The following is a 17,047-nucleotide window of genomic DNA, read 5'->3' on the forward strand; positions in this document are numbered from 1 at the left end:
TTGTAAGGTGATTGTCAACAGGTAAATGGAGGGATGTTATCTAACATCTTGCAGAATGATTTAGTAAAATGAATAATATACATTCCCTCAAATATTTTTCTTTAATTGAATTTGACTATTTGTACTGTATTTTGTTTCAGCTTATCTTGTACTAATTTTGATTGCACCCTTTTGTTTCTTCATTTTATCCATATCAACGCTCTTGTATTATGCTTTTTTGTTTGTACATAGACCCCTTCTGTTCCGTATGTGCTTGTTTTATAAAAAAATATATATATTTTTTTAAAAGACTTTAATACTGGTGTGTGCATCTCTCTCAGGTGCACCAGCGGAACCAACATGCAGTACAACAATTCCTACCAGAGGAGTTTTACAATAATTGTAGCCTAGTGGTTAGAGAGCAGGGCGTCTGCATCCTGGACAGGCCACAACTTCCCTGCCTCGAAACACGGTGTGCCACTCTGGGCCCCTGAGCAAGGCCCCAGAATGCCCAAGGCATTGGTCAAATGCAGAGGATGAATTTCATTTCCGTGTACAATTGCCATTACAAATAAACGTCTTGACACAAAAAACATGTATAATGCAAAAATAAAATACATTAACTAAAATTATGGCAGTAAAACCTATGGTCATGACATGGATTATGACCGAAAGAATGAGATCTTGGGCGCTAGCCAAAATGAGCTTCCTTCAGAGGGTGGATGGACTCAGCCTTAGTTAGTATTACAAGGCTGAGGTAAGCATGCTTAGGCACAGCTAGCTCTATAGAGAAATGATTAAAGGAAACAAGATGAAAAATAAAATTGAAATTAAAATGTTAAAAATGGGAGGAAAATTATTTAATACATACCTATTAATTTTGTTCCTGTCAATCAACTAAGTGGCTTCTTGATTAGAGTTAAGCTTGATAAGAATATCCTTGAAGTTTACATTATCCTAGTTACAGCATTTAGAAAAGCCCTGCTTTACAAATGTTGTGCCATGCAGTCTGATACAAAGAAAATGATTAAATCAATGCCTTTTTATTTAGGTTTTACTAGTTAAATATAAAAATTATTTTAAAATAAAATAATTTAAGAATTTCCACCACTGGGCTGTTCCGTTTTGAATTGCATGTCATCTGTTCTTTCTAACAGAAAGAATTTGGAGATATCATTTCATTCCGAAGAATGTGTCTTTGCAAAACTGGGACGCCTCTGTACAAGCACTATGCTTTGTATGTGGATGATGAGTACCCTGGCAAGGGAAACATAATACACCGCATAAGTAAGTATTCAACTGAAAGAAAAATAATAGAAACTCACTGACAAAAACTGTTTATATCAAGTTTTAACACATTTCAGACGCACGGAGAAACAAGCACAGCTCCTTTGAAAACAAAAAGGTGCCTATATACATCACTATATTTAAAAACAATTTCATTTATTTGCTGATTGGTCAAATAAAGAGAACATATCATGCACAAAGCCAAAACGTGCCTGACTTGGTACCCAAGTTGTCAACCGTTTACATTCTGTTTCCAGCTTGCAAACAAATTTAAAGGTTTGGGTTTAAAGCTTTTTATTTTTTAATACATTTATAAATAAATAGAAATCTTCCTAACAGGTTTTAATTATTTTAACTTTCACAGAATACCCCAAGGGTAAAGATATTGGTTTTGGTGAACTTGAACACGAAGGGAAACACGAAGTAGAGAATATTCCGCAGCTTCCTCCACAAAAAAAGGAGGATATCAAAAAACACATTGAGGCTGTGCTTTTAAAACCTGGCGATTATGATTGCAGGAGCAACAACTGTGAACACCTTGCTACCTATCTGCGATATGGTGAATCTTTTTCAAAACAGGTATGTGGAAAATAAACCATCTTAAGAAATTGGCAACTTTTATCTTGTCTTAGGCTCCAGCTTACTTCTGCTTTTAAATGAAAATCCAAATTAGGTTTTCATTTTGCAGAAAGGATTACAATGCAACAGAACACCTGCAGCCACGAACCAATGTTAAGGTTCACATTCTTTATGAGGAAGCAATTAATAGCTAAAACACAATTTTATCCCAGAATAAATCAGCAAACATTTGTATAGAGCCTAAACACCAATGACAAAAGGTTAACACACTACAGCTGTTTAGGTTCATACTTAGAATATGTAAAAAACAACAGGATATGGATATGAAGATCAAAGATACTTTCATTAAAGTGAAAAACAGTTTGAGTTATCTTGATTGCCTTTTTTAGCTTTTGAGGTACATTGTGTTTACATTAGGAGGAATAGAAATACATTTAAAAAATGATTGAAGTTATTCTTAAAGTGGAGCCCTGTCTTTAATTCTGTTGTGAATTTTAATAGGAGCTCTAGCAGTTTGTTATTTGTGTTGTGTTTAGTTTATTTTTTTCCTTAAAAATGAAACATCAATATCATATTAAATGTACTCAGTAACAAGGCATTTTATTTGTTTGTTGTATGTGTATTTTGCAGACACTTTTATACAAAACAATTTACAAATGAAGATATAACAGTGCAGTTAGTTAATAGCCAATTTCATTTCTAGTGAAGCAACGTATTAATTGCCGATTCAGATTAACCGTGGGTTTTTAAATCAGCAACTTTCTGCTAAAATTACTGTTATTTGAAATAAACCGTCTGTTTTTTTCACAGCCTGGCACCCTTCTAGGGTTTTTCTGCAAAACAGATAATAAAAATTGTGACGAATGGAATCAACTTGTTAAGCAGATGGAGGACAATGAAAAACTTGAGGCTGAATGTTCTATCTGTCCTGCAGGTTAAAAACTGTTGTCCAGGTTGCTCTTTGAGTTCTGTCTGAGCACGGTATTATTGGAATTAAAGCAATGAGCAAAACCTGTCTGTTTTTTTCTCTTTTATTAGAGCAATCGTATGTATTTCACAGTGCCTTGAAGGTTAACCACAATATTTGCTGGTACAACTCTACAATGCTGCAGATGCACCAAAAACATCAGATGTGGTGGTTTTAAAAAAAGTTTGCTTTTCCTGCATAAAAAAAACTAGCAATAGAGACTTTTGCAGATATCCCAAATGCATATGATAAAACGTTTACACTAAATGTTATAGTACACATGCAAAACAAAGAGAAAAATCCATAGGCAAATATTTTATCTTAGCAGATATTTAAAAACGAGAAACAAAAACATGATTCAAATTAAGTTTGTATGTCAGGACAAACCCAAACTACAGTGTTATTCTTTCCACGCCCCCCAATTAAATAGATGGGTTATGAGCAATACATCAGGTAGCCCCTTTGTACTAGAATGACTAAATGGGTTAAAAACCTGCGCTGTATTTAAAAGGAGTTTGATTTTAAAATATTCATTTGAAAGCACATTCTGTCATCAAAACCCGACATAATTAGTCACATAAAAACAGAAGGTATTACCCAGTACTTAAGCAAACTGTTTGAGTGGTCTACATTAGATTCTAAATCATTTCAGCTGACTTGCATTGTGATTTGGTTCAAAACAACAAAAACAAAATCAAACAAAAATATATATTCCATCAGAATTTAAAAGTGGTTTGAAAATCACGATTCTACAATAGAAATAAAAGACTATGATCAGCAAACTTTATATTGTCTTTTATTCATTTTATAAATGTGGACAATAGCTAACATGATGACTGCTGTTGAGGTAAAAGGCTACAGATGCAGCTGTAGCCTTTTGCAGCTTTTAGTGACACTAAAAGCTGCAAGTATGCATGTTGCAACATGACAGTCAGTGGAACATAAAGATGTTAGAACATTATGTTGAATGAGTATGTCTTACAAGTTCTGAAGCAAATGGAATGGAATGTGATATTATGATGTGGTTCTTCTATAAAGATTAATAAGAAAATAAAGATTATGTGATTTTTAAGAGAATGTTGACTCTGGCAGGTCCTCACAGGAAAGCTTTATTCTTTTTAGACGCTCATGGTGACCTGGATAAACTAAAAGAGACAGAGACGTGTACAGATTTATTTTGCAAAACAGTAAACAAGTACAAAGCATGCAGTCTTGTGTCTGTAATCACATATCTTGTTGGCAAAGATTAATGCACCCCTTTTTAACCTAAAATTCTACAATGTTCAATAATAGTTACATGCTTATTCATTTTATTGTTATTTTCTTGGCATTTGTTAAATTCTTGTTTAAGCATTATTCCATACCTTTACTGAAAATTACTTTTATAGGCAATAAATAATATAACATTTATACCTAAAGTTCAGAATGGGGCTGCTGGATATAACAAGAAAAAAAAATCTATATTAGATAAAAATTGCAATGACAATATCGTTTGCAGAAAATATACATTTTCCTTAGTCCTCTCTCGCATCTTGGGCACTGCCGTTTGAAATGTGGACATCTAATGCAGTGAGACTATCGAATGGGCTGACTATTACGTTTGCATGCAAAGTGTGGGTTTATGACACTTGGAATATATTAACCAACAAACATTGCATTGCAAAAACGTTCTTTGTTATAATAATACTGTGCACACTTTTATTGTGCTGACGACATATTTGCAAAATGTCGAGGAGTCTTAGGTTATATTACATCAGTAGTAAGAGATGCTAGAGCTAAATATTGCCCCTTTTTCACTGACTCAATTTGGCCCTACTTGACTCCACTCAGCTCACTTTGCGAGCGTTTCCATTACCGTTTTTTCCGTACTGGTACCTACTTTTTGGTCCCTGCTCCTGAGCAGGTACGGTCGGGTCTACATGTGATGTGAACAGACTGCTGTTCACTGAATGACCATGGGACCAGGAGAAATGAGGAGATCTTTGCTCAGGTACTAACAGGGAAAAGGTAAGAAAACTCAAGAGGCACTACAATAATATTAAGGACCACAATGGCCGGAGCGGATCAAATGGAAATATAATTTTACAAATCATAAACCATGCCTGAAGGCTAAAAGAAACTGGAGTTGCTGCCATCACATGACGACATTAACAATTTTGAGAGAAGGAGATTTCTAAATCTTAATTGCAGCTGATGAGTTTTCTTTAAAACTACTCAACGACACTAATCAATGACAGTGTTTAAAGTCAAAACTGCAGAGGGACAAGGTTAGGATCAAGAGGGTCCGTGGGCTCACACTGGGCTAGGCTACTGTCAGTTTACTTATCTTTATGTCAATAATTTTATTTTGTATGGTTGTATGTTGGGATGCACCAAAATATGGGCTGATATCGATATATGATATTGATGTTTTTATTTATTTATGTAAATTAAAAAAACAGCTAATCAGATTATATGTGTAGCCATCATAGCGATACTGCAGATATGCAGCAAATCAGTTTCATAACAGTGTTTTGTTGCAGAGGGATCAGCCTTTGGAAATTTACCAATCTGATACCAATTTGTGAAGCTTTCAGAAACTGAAAAAGTACAAATGTTTCAGTAGAAACTTACGTCATCATATTGAAAGGAGGCATTTCCACTGTGGGTCGTGTCCCTTCTACGGAACTGATCTAAAAAACACACACACACACACACACAGGAGTTTGAGTCAAAGGTTTAAGACAAAGCAAGTAGCAGTTTTACATCAAGATAAGAAATACATAAAATATGTTAGCATTATGTGGAAAAAGAAACCATACAATGCTAATTTAAAACAACATAATAAAAATGGACAAAACTGATTAAATATAACATGGACTTTGTCTTTGATTAGATTTAAAAATCTATCCTTTTACACAGGAAGTCAGTGTTGTGATTTTATGGAGCTAAAGAGAGTCTCAATAATCACACATGCACAGCACAGGATTCACTCATGCATTTCTGATCCACACATTGATTGACAAACCGCTGATCTGTGAACCTCACTTCGTTTGTGTGTGGATTTTTGAGTCTCCCCTGACTTGACTCAACCCACACATTCCTTTTGTTGTTAAAAGGGAATGATCTGCAACCAATCAGATAGCTGCCTTGTTTCAGCCAATCACAACAACCCATTCAAACAGCGGCTGTCATGTGAAGTTCAGACAGTTGAGACCTCAACATGGCTTCTGGCAACGATAGGGTAGTGGTAAATGAAACATATATGTTACCATGTTTAGCTACTTATCCCTTGTTATGAGATGCGGTTTAATTAGTAATGTTAATTGGTTTAATAAGCTATTGAGCTAAGCAAGCGATCTACGCTAGCGAGCTCACTTATGTTGATAGTTGCACAATTAAAACTGACATTAATAATTAAACAACATCTCATAACAACGATATAACTTGCTAAACTTGTTAAGTTATACATCTTGTGCATGTGTGAATATGGAGACTTTTGGCTCCATATGATTGAGGGACTTTTACCATTTTCTTGATGTTAGTCTTGACTCTGGCAGCAGCATTTTGACATAATGAGCTGATTTTCAAAGAGATCTGTAGAGCTGGCATCACAATAATCTAACCTACTGAAAGAAAAAGCATAAACCAGTTTTTCTGGGTCCTGTTTAGACAGGAATCCCTTTATTGTGGCAACATCTTTAAGATGGTGTTAGGCCAATATTGCTGGTAAATGTCTGAGTCCATATCTTAAGCCTATGTCCACCCATCAGCTTCACTACAATTTGGAGAAAGTCTTGAGCAAATAAATCAAGAAACTAAAACTGCTTTTGATTTCATGCAGAAGTTGAATCAGATGATTTATCACTAAAAGCTCTCAGTGAGCTACGGCCGATAGACGTTATTCACAGATTTCCAGTTTCGAGAGACACCACAGCTAGAAAGAAAATCACATTCTCAAAACCACAAAAAATTTCCATGACAGCTGAGGTTTGAACTGTCATAAAATGATCAAAAACCACTAAAGCAGTTCACCCACAAAAACATTATCCACATCAACTGTTGGGGAAGGAAACTTAAAACTAAAGAAAACTACACAAACATATAGAGGAAATACACTATTTCTGCTTTTAAGTTAACGCCATTTTTAAATACTTAGAACAACAGCAAAAAGGGATTTGACCTTTTTTTGTTCATTTCCCTTGTCTGCGCAGTCTTGTTTTTGCAGTAGTCTTAATGTGAACAAAACGTATAAACTTAATTGTTTGACAGGACGTGCCCTATTACTCTCTCATAATATTAAAGACACTGCAATGACCCAACCTTGAGCAGCACAAAGCACATTTATGCAGTCAGCTTCTTTAATGTTCAAGTTAAACTGTAAAAAAACAAAATCATTAATAACATACAATATATAATTCACAATAAACACGGTAACTGAAACTTTGCACTATTGTACATCATTTTTCACTTGTAGACTACTAGATTTGAATGTCCCCTACTGCACTGTGAGTCCACACAGAAAAAAATGCCTACAGGATCAGTGACTTCCCCACACATCATCTAAACTGATACATCCTAAAATTTGTATAAAAATGAACATGCGGCAGTTTTTCTAGTGTACACTTGTTTTACATGTACATATTATATTATTTTTAGCAACAGTAGAAATCGTATTAGAAGGATTTCTGTTTTTAAAAAAACTCAAATCAGTTAATGCACACCAAATTATTTTACTTCGTCCTTCTGCAAAAGGTCATAAGGCCAACAGGATCTCATGCTTTACTCTGAGCGGCGCTTTGCAATCAAAACGTCATTGGGTTTGCAAGGACTCACCAGTCAGGGCACGGAGTCTCACACAGCAGCTCACAAAATCATCAAAAGCAATTCTGCCACTGGTGCTGTAGCGCTTCATGATGCAGTTCATAGCCTGAGGGCTTAGGTTGTAGCCTGCAGAAACATGCAGAATAAAATGCAAAGAAAGGCAATCATCTAACCGGAAACACACAGTGACATAGAACCAGCAGAAAAGACAATGTCATTATGCCATGTCATTTAGTTTCTAAATAGTCTTAATTTCAGCAAAAATATGCAAGTAGATTTGAGGAGTTCAAAATAACAGTGAAAATCTTCTAAATTGTTCGTACCCATTGTTCCGATGGCCTGCTGCAGTTCATGGCTCTCTACTGTCCCACTGTGGTCCCGGTCAAAGGATGAAAAGGTGGCCTTCCAGCCATTCAGGACCTGGCACAGCTCCTTGAACTCGTTAAAGCCCATCATCCCGGACATGTCCTTCTGAGAGAGCATTTTCTGTCAAGGACCTCTCACTCACTCCTGGTTATTCTTCCTTTTAAAAAGCAGATCTCTACAGGGTGGCAACACCATGCTTGTTTTGCTATTAACATCTTACTGAATAAATTCACTTCATTTATCACTAATTTTAAAGATAAAACCTATGAAACTGATGCATTCTGATGTCTCGTGGTACCAGTTCAGGTATTGAAGGAATTGAGAAACTACAGAGAAGAGGTAAAATACTGTTGTGATGATATTCAAACCAATTTCTGTAGTTAAATACACATTTATCAGAACTCCACTGTGTAGGCTGGCATAAATTCTGATCTCAAAGGCAGAAATCTTAACTAACCAAGCATGGATCATTTTACAGATGAGCTTTAGGTAAACATGCAGCTTAAGTATTTTGTTAAGCAAATCTTTATAAAAATAACATCTTTAATATTAAATGCAATAGCAGGACATGTCCAGAGTATAATATTCTATTTTCATTGTTTTATTAGCCATTTTGTTGCTGATTATTTTGCATTCTTTGCATTTCTTTGTTTATTACATTCCCCCACCTACCTGGTGGAAATGTCCTGTGGTTTTGGTGCGACTGAAATAAGCATTTTTCTTTGATTAAAAGAAAGTTTATGTCATTGAATTTAAGTGAACTGTTTTCCCTTTCATTAAGCATTTTATTATCAGCACATGAACATATGTTTCCATCACTAAAGGCTGTAAAAGGGATCCGTTTTTTGACATGCAGGGTTTGTTACTTACAACGAAACAAACAAGTCGCTTCACTGAAACGCCCACCTCTCACCCAGCCAACACAACCCCAGCTTCATAAACCACCAACAGACTAAAGTGGTTAAAGTTGGTAGATGGGGATACTGTGTATGAGAAAAACATCTGGGTTGGTTGATGAAAAGTACATCAATGCGCACTGAATCTTTACTTTTCCAACAAGACATCCTGGCAGATTGCTTTAACTAATGGGGTAAAAATGTGTAAAATGTACTCATTTAATGAGGCTAAAATTTGGCACAACCTAAACGAATTTTTCTTCATTTAGATAAAATATGGCATTGCATTCGTATTATTAGCAGGCTAAACATAGATTTTATGGGTCAATTTACTTAAAGAGAGAGTGGTTGTTCTGCTGTGCGAAGTCTGAAGGATACATCCAGCATGTTAATCATCAGTCTGCATGTCTCCAGGCTGAAAGCTGCGGAGAGAAGATCAAGACAGGAATCAATCAGGTCGATGTAAAAGAGAGAAACAGGTCAAGTGTTTTTAAATGCTGTTTATGGATACAAGGCTTAAACTGTATGCAACACACCTTGTGACTCTGAAATTCTGAGTTTGGATTGTGACCTTATTTTAAAAATGACTGGACAGTAAAAGCTCAGTTAGATACTGGAATGGTTTAAATCAGGTCAGAAACTGAAAGAAATTACAACGGGTCAGTAAAACGGCCAAAAGTATCCGTCATCAAATTCAAATTCCAAATATAATCTTTAGCTTTTGTAAACGAGACTCAGTCGTTCCCAGGTAATGGAAAATCAAAAAGGTATAAATCGCATCATCTGTGAGAAGTTGTTATATTCCCAAAAAAGGTTTTCGTCTTACGTTGGTATGATCCAGAGAAGCCGGACTGCGTGAGGCAGCGCTGCAGCTCGTCTGCTGAGATCTGTCCATCCTAAAGAGGTTTCAGGAAACACAACACAGTCACATAACTGTCTGTTATTGCAGAAACTTCATCAGCAACAAACTGCAGCTATCCAATTATTGTCATGGTGTGCAGCAAGATCATTGAGAGTTTCCTTAAAGAACTTAAATTCTTACCTGTCCAGCCACTTGTGAAAAGAATCCATACAGAGGATCTTGTTGCTGAGGGGGCTAGAAAACAGATATAATAAGATTAAACCTGTGGTTTTATAACATTATTTTATGGGCAAATTATTTTAAAGTCATTTCAATTCAATTCAGTTTATTTATATAGCGCCAATTCACAACACATTTTGTCTCAAGGCACTTCACAAAAGTCAGGTACATACATTCCAATTAATCGTAACCATTGAACAGTGCTGTCGGATTCAGTTATTTATTCAAATTGGATAAAACGTTTTTCTCAATAAGGAAACCAGTCAGTGACTTGCAGCATTCACTCCTCCTGGATGAGCATGTAGAGACAGTGGACAGTCACTGGGGTTGACTTTGCAGCAATCCTTTCATACTGAGTTTGTTCATTTCCATGAACAAACTGGAATCTGTCAGACAGATAAGATTTAAACCAGCCTAGCGCTGTTCCCCTGATCCCTACAGCATATTCCAGCCTTTCTAAGAAAATGTTTTGATCGACTGGATCAAATGCAGCACTGAGATCTAACAGAACCAGTACAGACACAAGTCCATTATCTGAGGCCAAAAGAATATCATTAGTGACTTTCAGCAGAGCTGTTTCAGTGCTATGATGAGCTCTGAAACTTGACTGAAACCCAATCAAACCCAATCCACGATGGGGCCCACAGCTGCAAATCAGGGTTGTCTGAATTATAAAGCGATCTTATTTTCAACATATACTGGTATTTGTTTTGTTAAAAGTATGTAAAATCATGATATTTTAAAGCTGATTTTCCTAAAGTCAAAAATATATAAGAGGAGGAAATACAATAACACCACTCAGAGGGCCAGAAATACTTTTATCCATCTTATTTATAATAAAAACTTCTACAGTTTAGTATTTTCTGGTGTATTTAGTCAATCAACTAGTATATTCTTCTCTAAAGGTGTCAAACCACCGATATATAATCCATATGTTACAAACATCCCCAAAACCTGACAATTCACAACAACCAGTCATGACTGATTAGGTAAAAGTAGTGATGCACCAATCAACTGGCCCATGACCTTCATGTCTGCTGCTTCAGCTGTTCGGTTTTCTTCTTTTCAGTTCTTTAGTGCATATTTATGTATTATCAGGGTTCCAACACATTTTCTGAGGAGAAGTTCCAAAGTTTTCCAGACTCAAAATTCCAGAATTATCAGTCAGCATAAAACACTGCAAGGAGGGATGTAGATGGTTCTGCAGATGGATGGATGGATGGATGGATGGATGGATGAATGGATGGATGGATGGATGGATGGATGGATGGATGGATGGATGGATGGATGATGGATGGATGGATGGATGGATGGATGGATGGATGGATGGACGGGGTGGACGGGTATAACCATCAGAAAAAGCACACTGGTTAATAAACTTATTATTAGAAATTCAGACAGTGTTTATTGACAAAATATAGGAAATAAAGTGCGGAAATACTAATATTTTGCCAAACTATTTTTTCAATTTGTATCCAAAATCAGAAAATATTTTAATCACATTTTTTCATAATGATTGTTTGCATTTTGTATTTTTGTTTTTTTTACCGGGTTCTGATGAGTGGGTTAGCGTTGTAAATATGTTTCCAATAGGGACAACAGATAAAGTAACACCAAAGTTTAGGATGTTAAAAATTCCTAATTCTTTCTACCATTTTTATTGCAAACATCTAAACTGAAAACTAATTTTTTATCATCAGTCTGTCTATGCTTCACCCAGTGGCAGCTTTATAAGCTTTTGCTTCATTTTCTGTTGGATTTAAACGTACTTAAACCATGAAGAAAGCTGCAGCACTTTTTTTCTATGAAGGACAATGTTTCTTACAGTGATTTGCTTAATTAAACAAACAATTTACAAAATAACTGCACATATAATTGCCCTTATAAGAATTCGGACACCAGTATCAGTGGATCTCTGGGTAAAAGCTTCCAGCAGGTTTTAATCAAAACTTAAGATCTATGTTTGCGTTATTTAAAAGTTCCTATTGGATGACTGATTCAGTGAAAGACATGTTATCGTAAAGATACTCCACCCTACCTCACCCTGAAAGAAACTATAATGTCTCTACAGTGAAGTTTTATGCACATCGTCAGTCAGATCAACCATTCAGTAAAAGCTCAAGGTTCAAAGGTTAAAAAAGGTTAAACAGTTAGAATAGCAGCTTCAACTGATATAAAACTCAATGATACGAGCCTCAGCTATGCAAGGTAGTATTTATCCAGATGGGTTTACAAAATTAGCGTTGCTTAATCCGTTTATTAGAAAAAAAGAAATAAAGTTGCTAGTCTCTGCTTGACTGCTTGATATTTTCAGTCAGGTTTTCTTTATTTTGTTATTAAGATTTCTTGAATGGTTTAATAATCTTGAGATATATGTGACTCATGATTTAAATTTAACATTAGGAATAAATTTAAAACAACTGCATGAATTTATACTGATACTAAGAGGATGTCAGTTGGGTACATTTTGAACAGTTAACTATTTCTGACTGGTTTTCAAACTACTTCTAGTTTTATTTAAGAAAGAAAAATTAGAATCCACAACATTTCTTTTAACACCTGCAGCCTTGTGAGATTTATAAAATACTTTCTTAAAGCATTTGTTTTCTCAAACACTTGCAGTTTTCCGCTGTTTATATGCTGTCACTTCCGCACTGCTTGGACCAGATATCCGATTCAAAACAGAAGCAGAACAATTCAATTTCTAACAATAATACACTTGAATATTACGTTTTTCTCACCATTCCGGGGAATCCTCCTTGTGGAGCACCGTATCCTGGATAGGCCATTTGATCAGACCACAAAAAACAACTAATTAAGTACTTTTATCTGTCGAGGGCCACAACCGCTACAAGCCCCGCTGACAACACTGAGGTAAAACAGCAGCTAGAATATAATTTGGCTTGAAGAACCGAGATGTATCAATGAGTGAAGGAACTAAAAATAAGGCGTGGAAGCGGTAAGACCTACAAACATTAGGGTGGTTGTTAAATATCGCATTTCCGGCCTGTGTTCTGATTGGAGGAGAGGAACCACGTGACTTGGTATTAACAAATAAAAGCCGAGGTTCTAGATAAGAGTTTAGAGAACTGCATCGAGAAATAGATACGTACTACAGCAAGTTAAATACAATGACTAACATACATTCATTTAACTATCCTGATCTTTGAGCTTTGAAAGATTAACGAGCGTTTCACACAAAGGGCAACACAGATAAGAAAACTATGGCCCACTTCAAGATTTTCTATCTAAAGCACGTTTTCCCTCCACATCGACAATTAAATAAAAACTGTCAATAACTTCACATTTCTAATGCATGTTTGCAAAAGCAATCTATTCAAATGCCCATTTCCTTTTCAACTAATAGTATTTATTTGTACATCAGCTATCAAAAATTTGCAGCGTTTGTTTAGATTTGAGTTTTGCTATTTGATTGTTAAACTCTGGTTTTAATGACACTTCTTTACAAAGTTAGACGGTTAGACTGTATTATTTATAATGTATGTATTGCATAATCAATTGAGCCAAAACTGTAAGAAACTGTCTACAATATTTCTCGTCTAAGTAGTGTAAAAACATGTGGATATTATTAAAACTCAGTTCACTTCCTTAACCTTATCTCTTAATATGCGTGCACAGAGCCAGTCAGAATTTATGTACACACATAAGCAGGAATTTCATATTAATTTTGGGGCTTTGAATAATTTATAAAACTTGTTGAAACAGTAATTGTAGATACACGTTTAAGACCACATGCTTTTTGAAGCCTTCAATCACAGTTATGGCTCATGACTTACCCACTCTGCTTTGCAGAATTGGTAAAGTGTATTTTAATTGGTTGGTGTTAGGATCCACCTGTCATAGTTTGCTGGAATTTGGCAGAACCAACTTGCAGAGTAGAGCCTGGGAGCCACATGGTAAGTTGAAACTTTTAATATTAAACTGGTAAACCTAAAGGTCGAGGTATGACATGGAACATAGGCAAACTGTAATCAAGGCAACATACATAGAGGTAGTAAACAATAGAGTGGGCACGCCCCCTAAAGGTGCCTGTCTGACCCTCTTGACTCAATCTGCTTCAAAGTGTGTCAGGTGACAGATAACTAGTGGGTGTAACTTCTTTTGAGGCACAGTGACTTTTCATAAAAGGGCGTTGCCGTGGTGGCGCGGCGAAGTTGGACGTCAGGCCATGGCCATACGTTTGGCTCTAATTTCCACATACATCATCTGATCTGCACCAAATTCAATGTGATTGATCCTTGTCCAGTCCCCAACAGAGATCTGATGACATATTTAGTGGGCGTTGCCTAATTCGTCCACAGCGCTCCTTAGAATACTTAAAGAAATCAGCCCCAAGCCATGCTTTGACCAAGGAATCTGAAATTTGGTACACATGTGTAACTTGTCAGGACCTACTCCTTGTTTGGAGCATTGTTTCAATGCTCCAAACCCAACAGGAAGTCAGCCATTTTGGATTGAATTTGCCATTTTGACCCTGTTTTGGGCGTTTCTAGCCCGCATATCTGAGCGATCTCCTCCTACAGCTTTTAGAGACTTGAAAATAACACAGTATACTCTTAAGGCACTGGGGATCAAAAGTTATCAAAAGCTTTTTGATACATGAAAGTATGTGGGCGTGGCCACGCCTAAAATATGACTTTTTGCCATAAAAGACAAAATTGATATACCTCCTACAAGGAAAGTCAGAGACCTGAAACCTTCTAAGATTGATCTGCCTCTGGCCCTGGACAATATTCACTGATCAGATGCTGATATCATCGAAGCCCCGCCCCCTGACAACAGGAAGTGTCATGCTTTCCTTTACAAAGTAAATTTTTGATGTTCTTCACCTAATCAATGTGAAACAGTCCCAAGTAACAGATAACATGATGGTCTAAGATAGTCGCCAGTACTAACTGGTTTAGCTGGAGAGTGTGGCTATGATGGCGTGACGAATTCTGATGTCACACCACGGCCATACGTTTGGTTGTAAATTACACATGCATGGTCTGATTTATTCCAAACTGAATATGGATCATCTTTGACAAGCCCCAAACAGCTCTATTGGATTACATTGGAATTTGGATCAACAGCACCCCCTAGGACACTTCAAGGGCTATATCTCCCTCATACATCATCGGACCACTTGAAATGTAGTATACATAATCATGAGTTAATGATGGACATTGTTGGAGTATGTCCTTCTAAACTCCTGCGCGTTCGTTTATTTGGTCAAAGCATCTTAATTCTGTACGAGAAGAACTAAACTTAAATGTCTAAGAAAACAAAACACGGACTAGAGGTTGAAGTTGATTCACCCGGCCGGGGAGAGTGCTGTCTCTGTTTAGTCAGGAACACTTCTACTTGGACAGTGCTGCATTAATAGCTCTCAAATCATGTGCCATCCTCCATTTTCCTGTCCCTTTTTTCTCTACTGGCAAGATAGGCGTATTCCACGAGGAGGAGTCAGCCGACTCCAACACACCTGCATTCCGCAGCCCCTCTATTGTGCTCTCAATGCCCAGTTCAGCAGCGGGTGTATGAGGGTATTGAGATTTCCAGATTGGTTGATCAGAAGTAAGCTGAAAGGTAATAGGAGTACAGTGTATGAGACCTACGTCCGTAGGACCTTCAGCCCAAAGTGTGGAGGGCATGCTCTGTACAACTGCAGCTGCCAGTGGGTGATCTGATTTTTCTCTGCCATGATGTCTGTCTAACTGTACATGTTCCAGGGTGCCTACATCTGTGGAATGATTAAGAATGCGATAAGTGTTCCCTGAAGGTGAATAGGAGAGGTTAGGAGTGGAAGAGAGATGCCAATCCTGTAGGGAGAGGGAGCATTTTAACACACCCCCTTACTCACGTGCTTCATGTCCTGGATGGAGGGCTAAAGAAACGTGGGGAATGCCATCAGACCACATTTTAAACCACTCTTCCTGTTCTTTTGATAACTGTACATAGGCGACAACGCCCTCTGGAGCTACATAAATATCAGTGGTGACAATGTCCCATGTCGTACCCTCCAGCTCTTCAGCAAAGCTTTCCTGGTAGCATTCACAGTTATTTCTGTCATAAAACAGTGTGACATGTGGTGGGTCAGGGGGAGGAACATAGGGTGCCAGAGTGGAGATCCAGGATTTCCACCGAAGGAAGGAAGAGAGAACACCTCTGCATGCCATGGTTTCTGGGTGTAGCAAGACCCAGTAAATGTCAGCCTTAGGATCGGGCAAGGGCTGGATTAAATACTGTCCATGTGAAAAAATTGTGTTGCTGCCACATGAGAGTTGGGTGCCATTAGGAAGATGCACCTGCAGTACATCTGAACCACACAGAATGGTTGCGCCCATTTTGATCAACATGTCTGCCCAGTAAATTTACTGGTGTGTCTGCAGACACTAAGTAGCTGTGGTTAAAAATTTGCCCTCTTATTTCAGTTCTTAGGGGCTTGGTGTAAGGTAGGACCTGTTTAGCCCCAGAAAACCCCATGACAGTGGTAGTCCTTGTGGAGAGAGTGTTAGGAGGGGCTTGTTGGATGGTTGAGCATGTAGCCCCGGTGTCCACTAGAAAAGGAAGACTTTGTCTATACATCGTCACAGACAGTAAGGGGTCCTCAGTCCCTCTGTCCGGGGGGTTCTGTGGGGACCCTCAATGGTGGTCTGGCCAGTGACTGGGCTCATCCCAGGCTGGCGGTTGGAGTGAAGGTTGCTGCTGTTGGCCTCCACGTGATGGACCACCTCGTCCCCTTTGTGGGCGTCTCGCAGGCCCTCCCATAGATCCATGCCATCCATAATCCACATTTGGGCCGCGTTTGTAGGGACAATCCCTGCTCCAATGACCAGGCTCTTCGCAGTAATAGCACACATCAGCATCCCCCCCCCCTCCGTGGCGGTCCTCGCTGGAATCCCCTTCCCCTGGGCCCACCCCCTCCCCTGAAGCGACCAGCATGTGCCTGATAAGGACCAGAGGCCATAGGCCCCTGTGCAAACGTGTCCTGGTGGCCAGGAAAGGGAGGAGCTTGTGGAGGTCGTGACACAGCACTTTCATACATTATTTTAGGGGTTTTACCTTCTTTCTTCTTTTCTCCAGCTT

At 37.7% G+C, this 17,047-nt stretch overlaps 2 protein-coding genes across 2 annotated transcripts; one reads left to right on the forward strand and one right to left on the reverse strand.

The window, feature by feature from the left end:
- The first annotated feature begins 800 nt into the window (after nt 1–800).
- On the forward strand, nt 801–3,768 carry LOC124866117 (phospholipase A and acyltransferase 1-like). Its single transcript, XM_047361798.1, has 3 exons — nt 801–1,266; nt 1,631–1,845; nt 2,656–3,768. Exons 1-3 carry the CDS (start codon nt 1,170–1,172, stop codon nt 2,782–2,784), a joined length of 441 nt encoding a protein of 146 aa, XP_047217754.1. The 5' UTR covers nt 801–1,169; the 3' UTR covers nt 2,785–3,768.
- Nucleotides 3,592–12,975, reverse strand: sri (sorcin). Its single transcript, XM_047361797.1, has 8 exons — nt 12,700–12,975; nt 9,920–9,973; nt 9,704–9,773; nt 9,256–9,299; nt 7,939–8,086; nt 7,628–7,741; nt 5,426–5,484; nt 3,592–3,957 (listed from the first exon to the last, which is right to left on the reverse strand). The coding sequence occupies exons 1-8, from the start codon at nt 12,745–12,747 to the stop codon at nt 3,931–3,933; spliced, it is 564 nt and encodes a 187-aa protein (XP_047217753.1). The 5' UTR covers nt 12,748–12,975; the 3' UTR covers nt 3,592–3,930.
- Between the last annotated feature and the right edge of the window lie 4,072 nt (nt 12,976–17,047).

Source organism: Girardinichthys multiradiatus, chromosome 3 (assembly GCF_021462225.1).
Source record: "Girardinichthys multiradiatus isolate DD_20200921_A chromosome 3, DD_fGirMul_XY1, whole genome shotgun sequence".
NCBI lineage: Eukaryota > Metazoa > Chordata > Actinopteri > Cyprinodontiformes > Goodeidae > Girardinichthys > Girardinichthys multiradiatus.

Coding starts and splice junctions, on each gene's coding strand:
- sri (XM_047361797.1), bottom strand. CDS start 12,747: ATGGCCTATCCAGGATACGGTGCTCCACAAGGAGGATTCCCCGGAATG. Junction 8,087..9,255: donor TGATGATTAACATGCTGGAT/GTATCCTTCAGA, acceptor ATGCTCTCTCAG/AAGGACATGTCCGGGATGAT. Junction 7,742..7,938: donor GCAGGCCATCGGAACAATGG/GTACGAACAATT, acceptor ATGTTTCTGCAG/GCTACAACCTAAGCCCTCAG.
- LOC124866117 (XM_047361798.1), top strand. CDS start 1,170: ATGTGTCTTTGCAAAACTGGGACGCCTCTGTACAAGCACTATGCTTTG. Junction 1,267..1,630: donor AAACATAATACACCGCATAA/GTAAGTATTCAA, acceptor TAACTTTCACAG/AATACCCCAAGGGTAAAGAT. Junction 1,846..2,655: donor GTGAATCTTTTTCAAAACAG/GTATGTGGAAAA, acceptor TTTTTTTCACAG/CCTGGCACCCTTCTAGGGTT.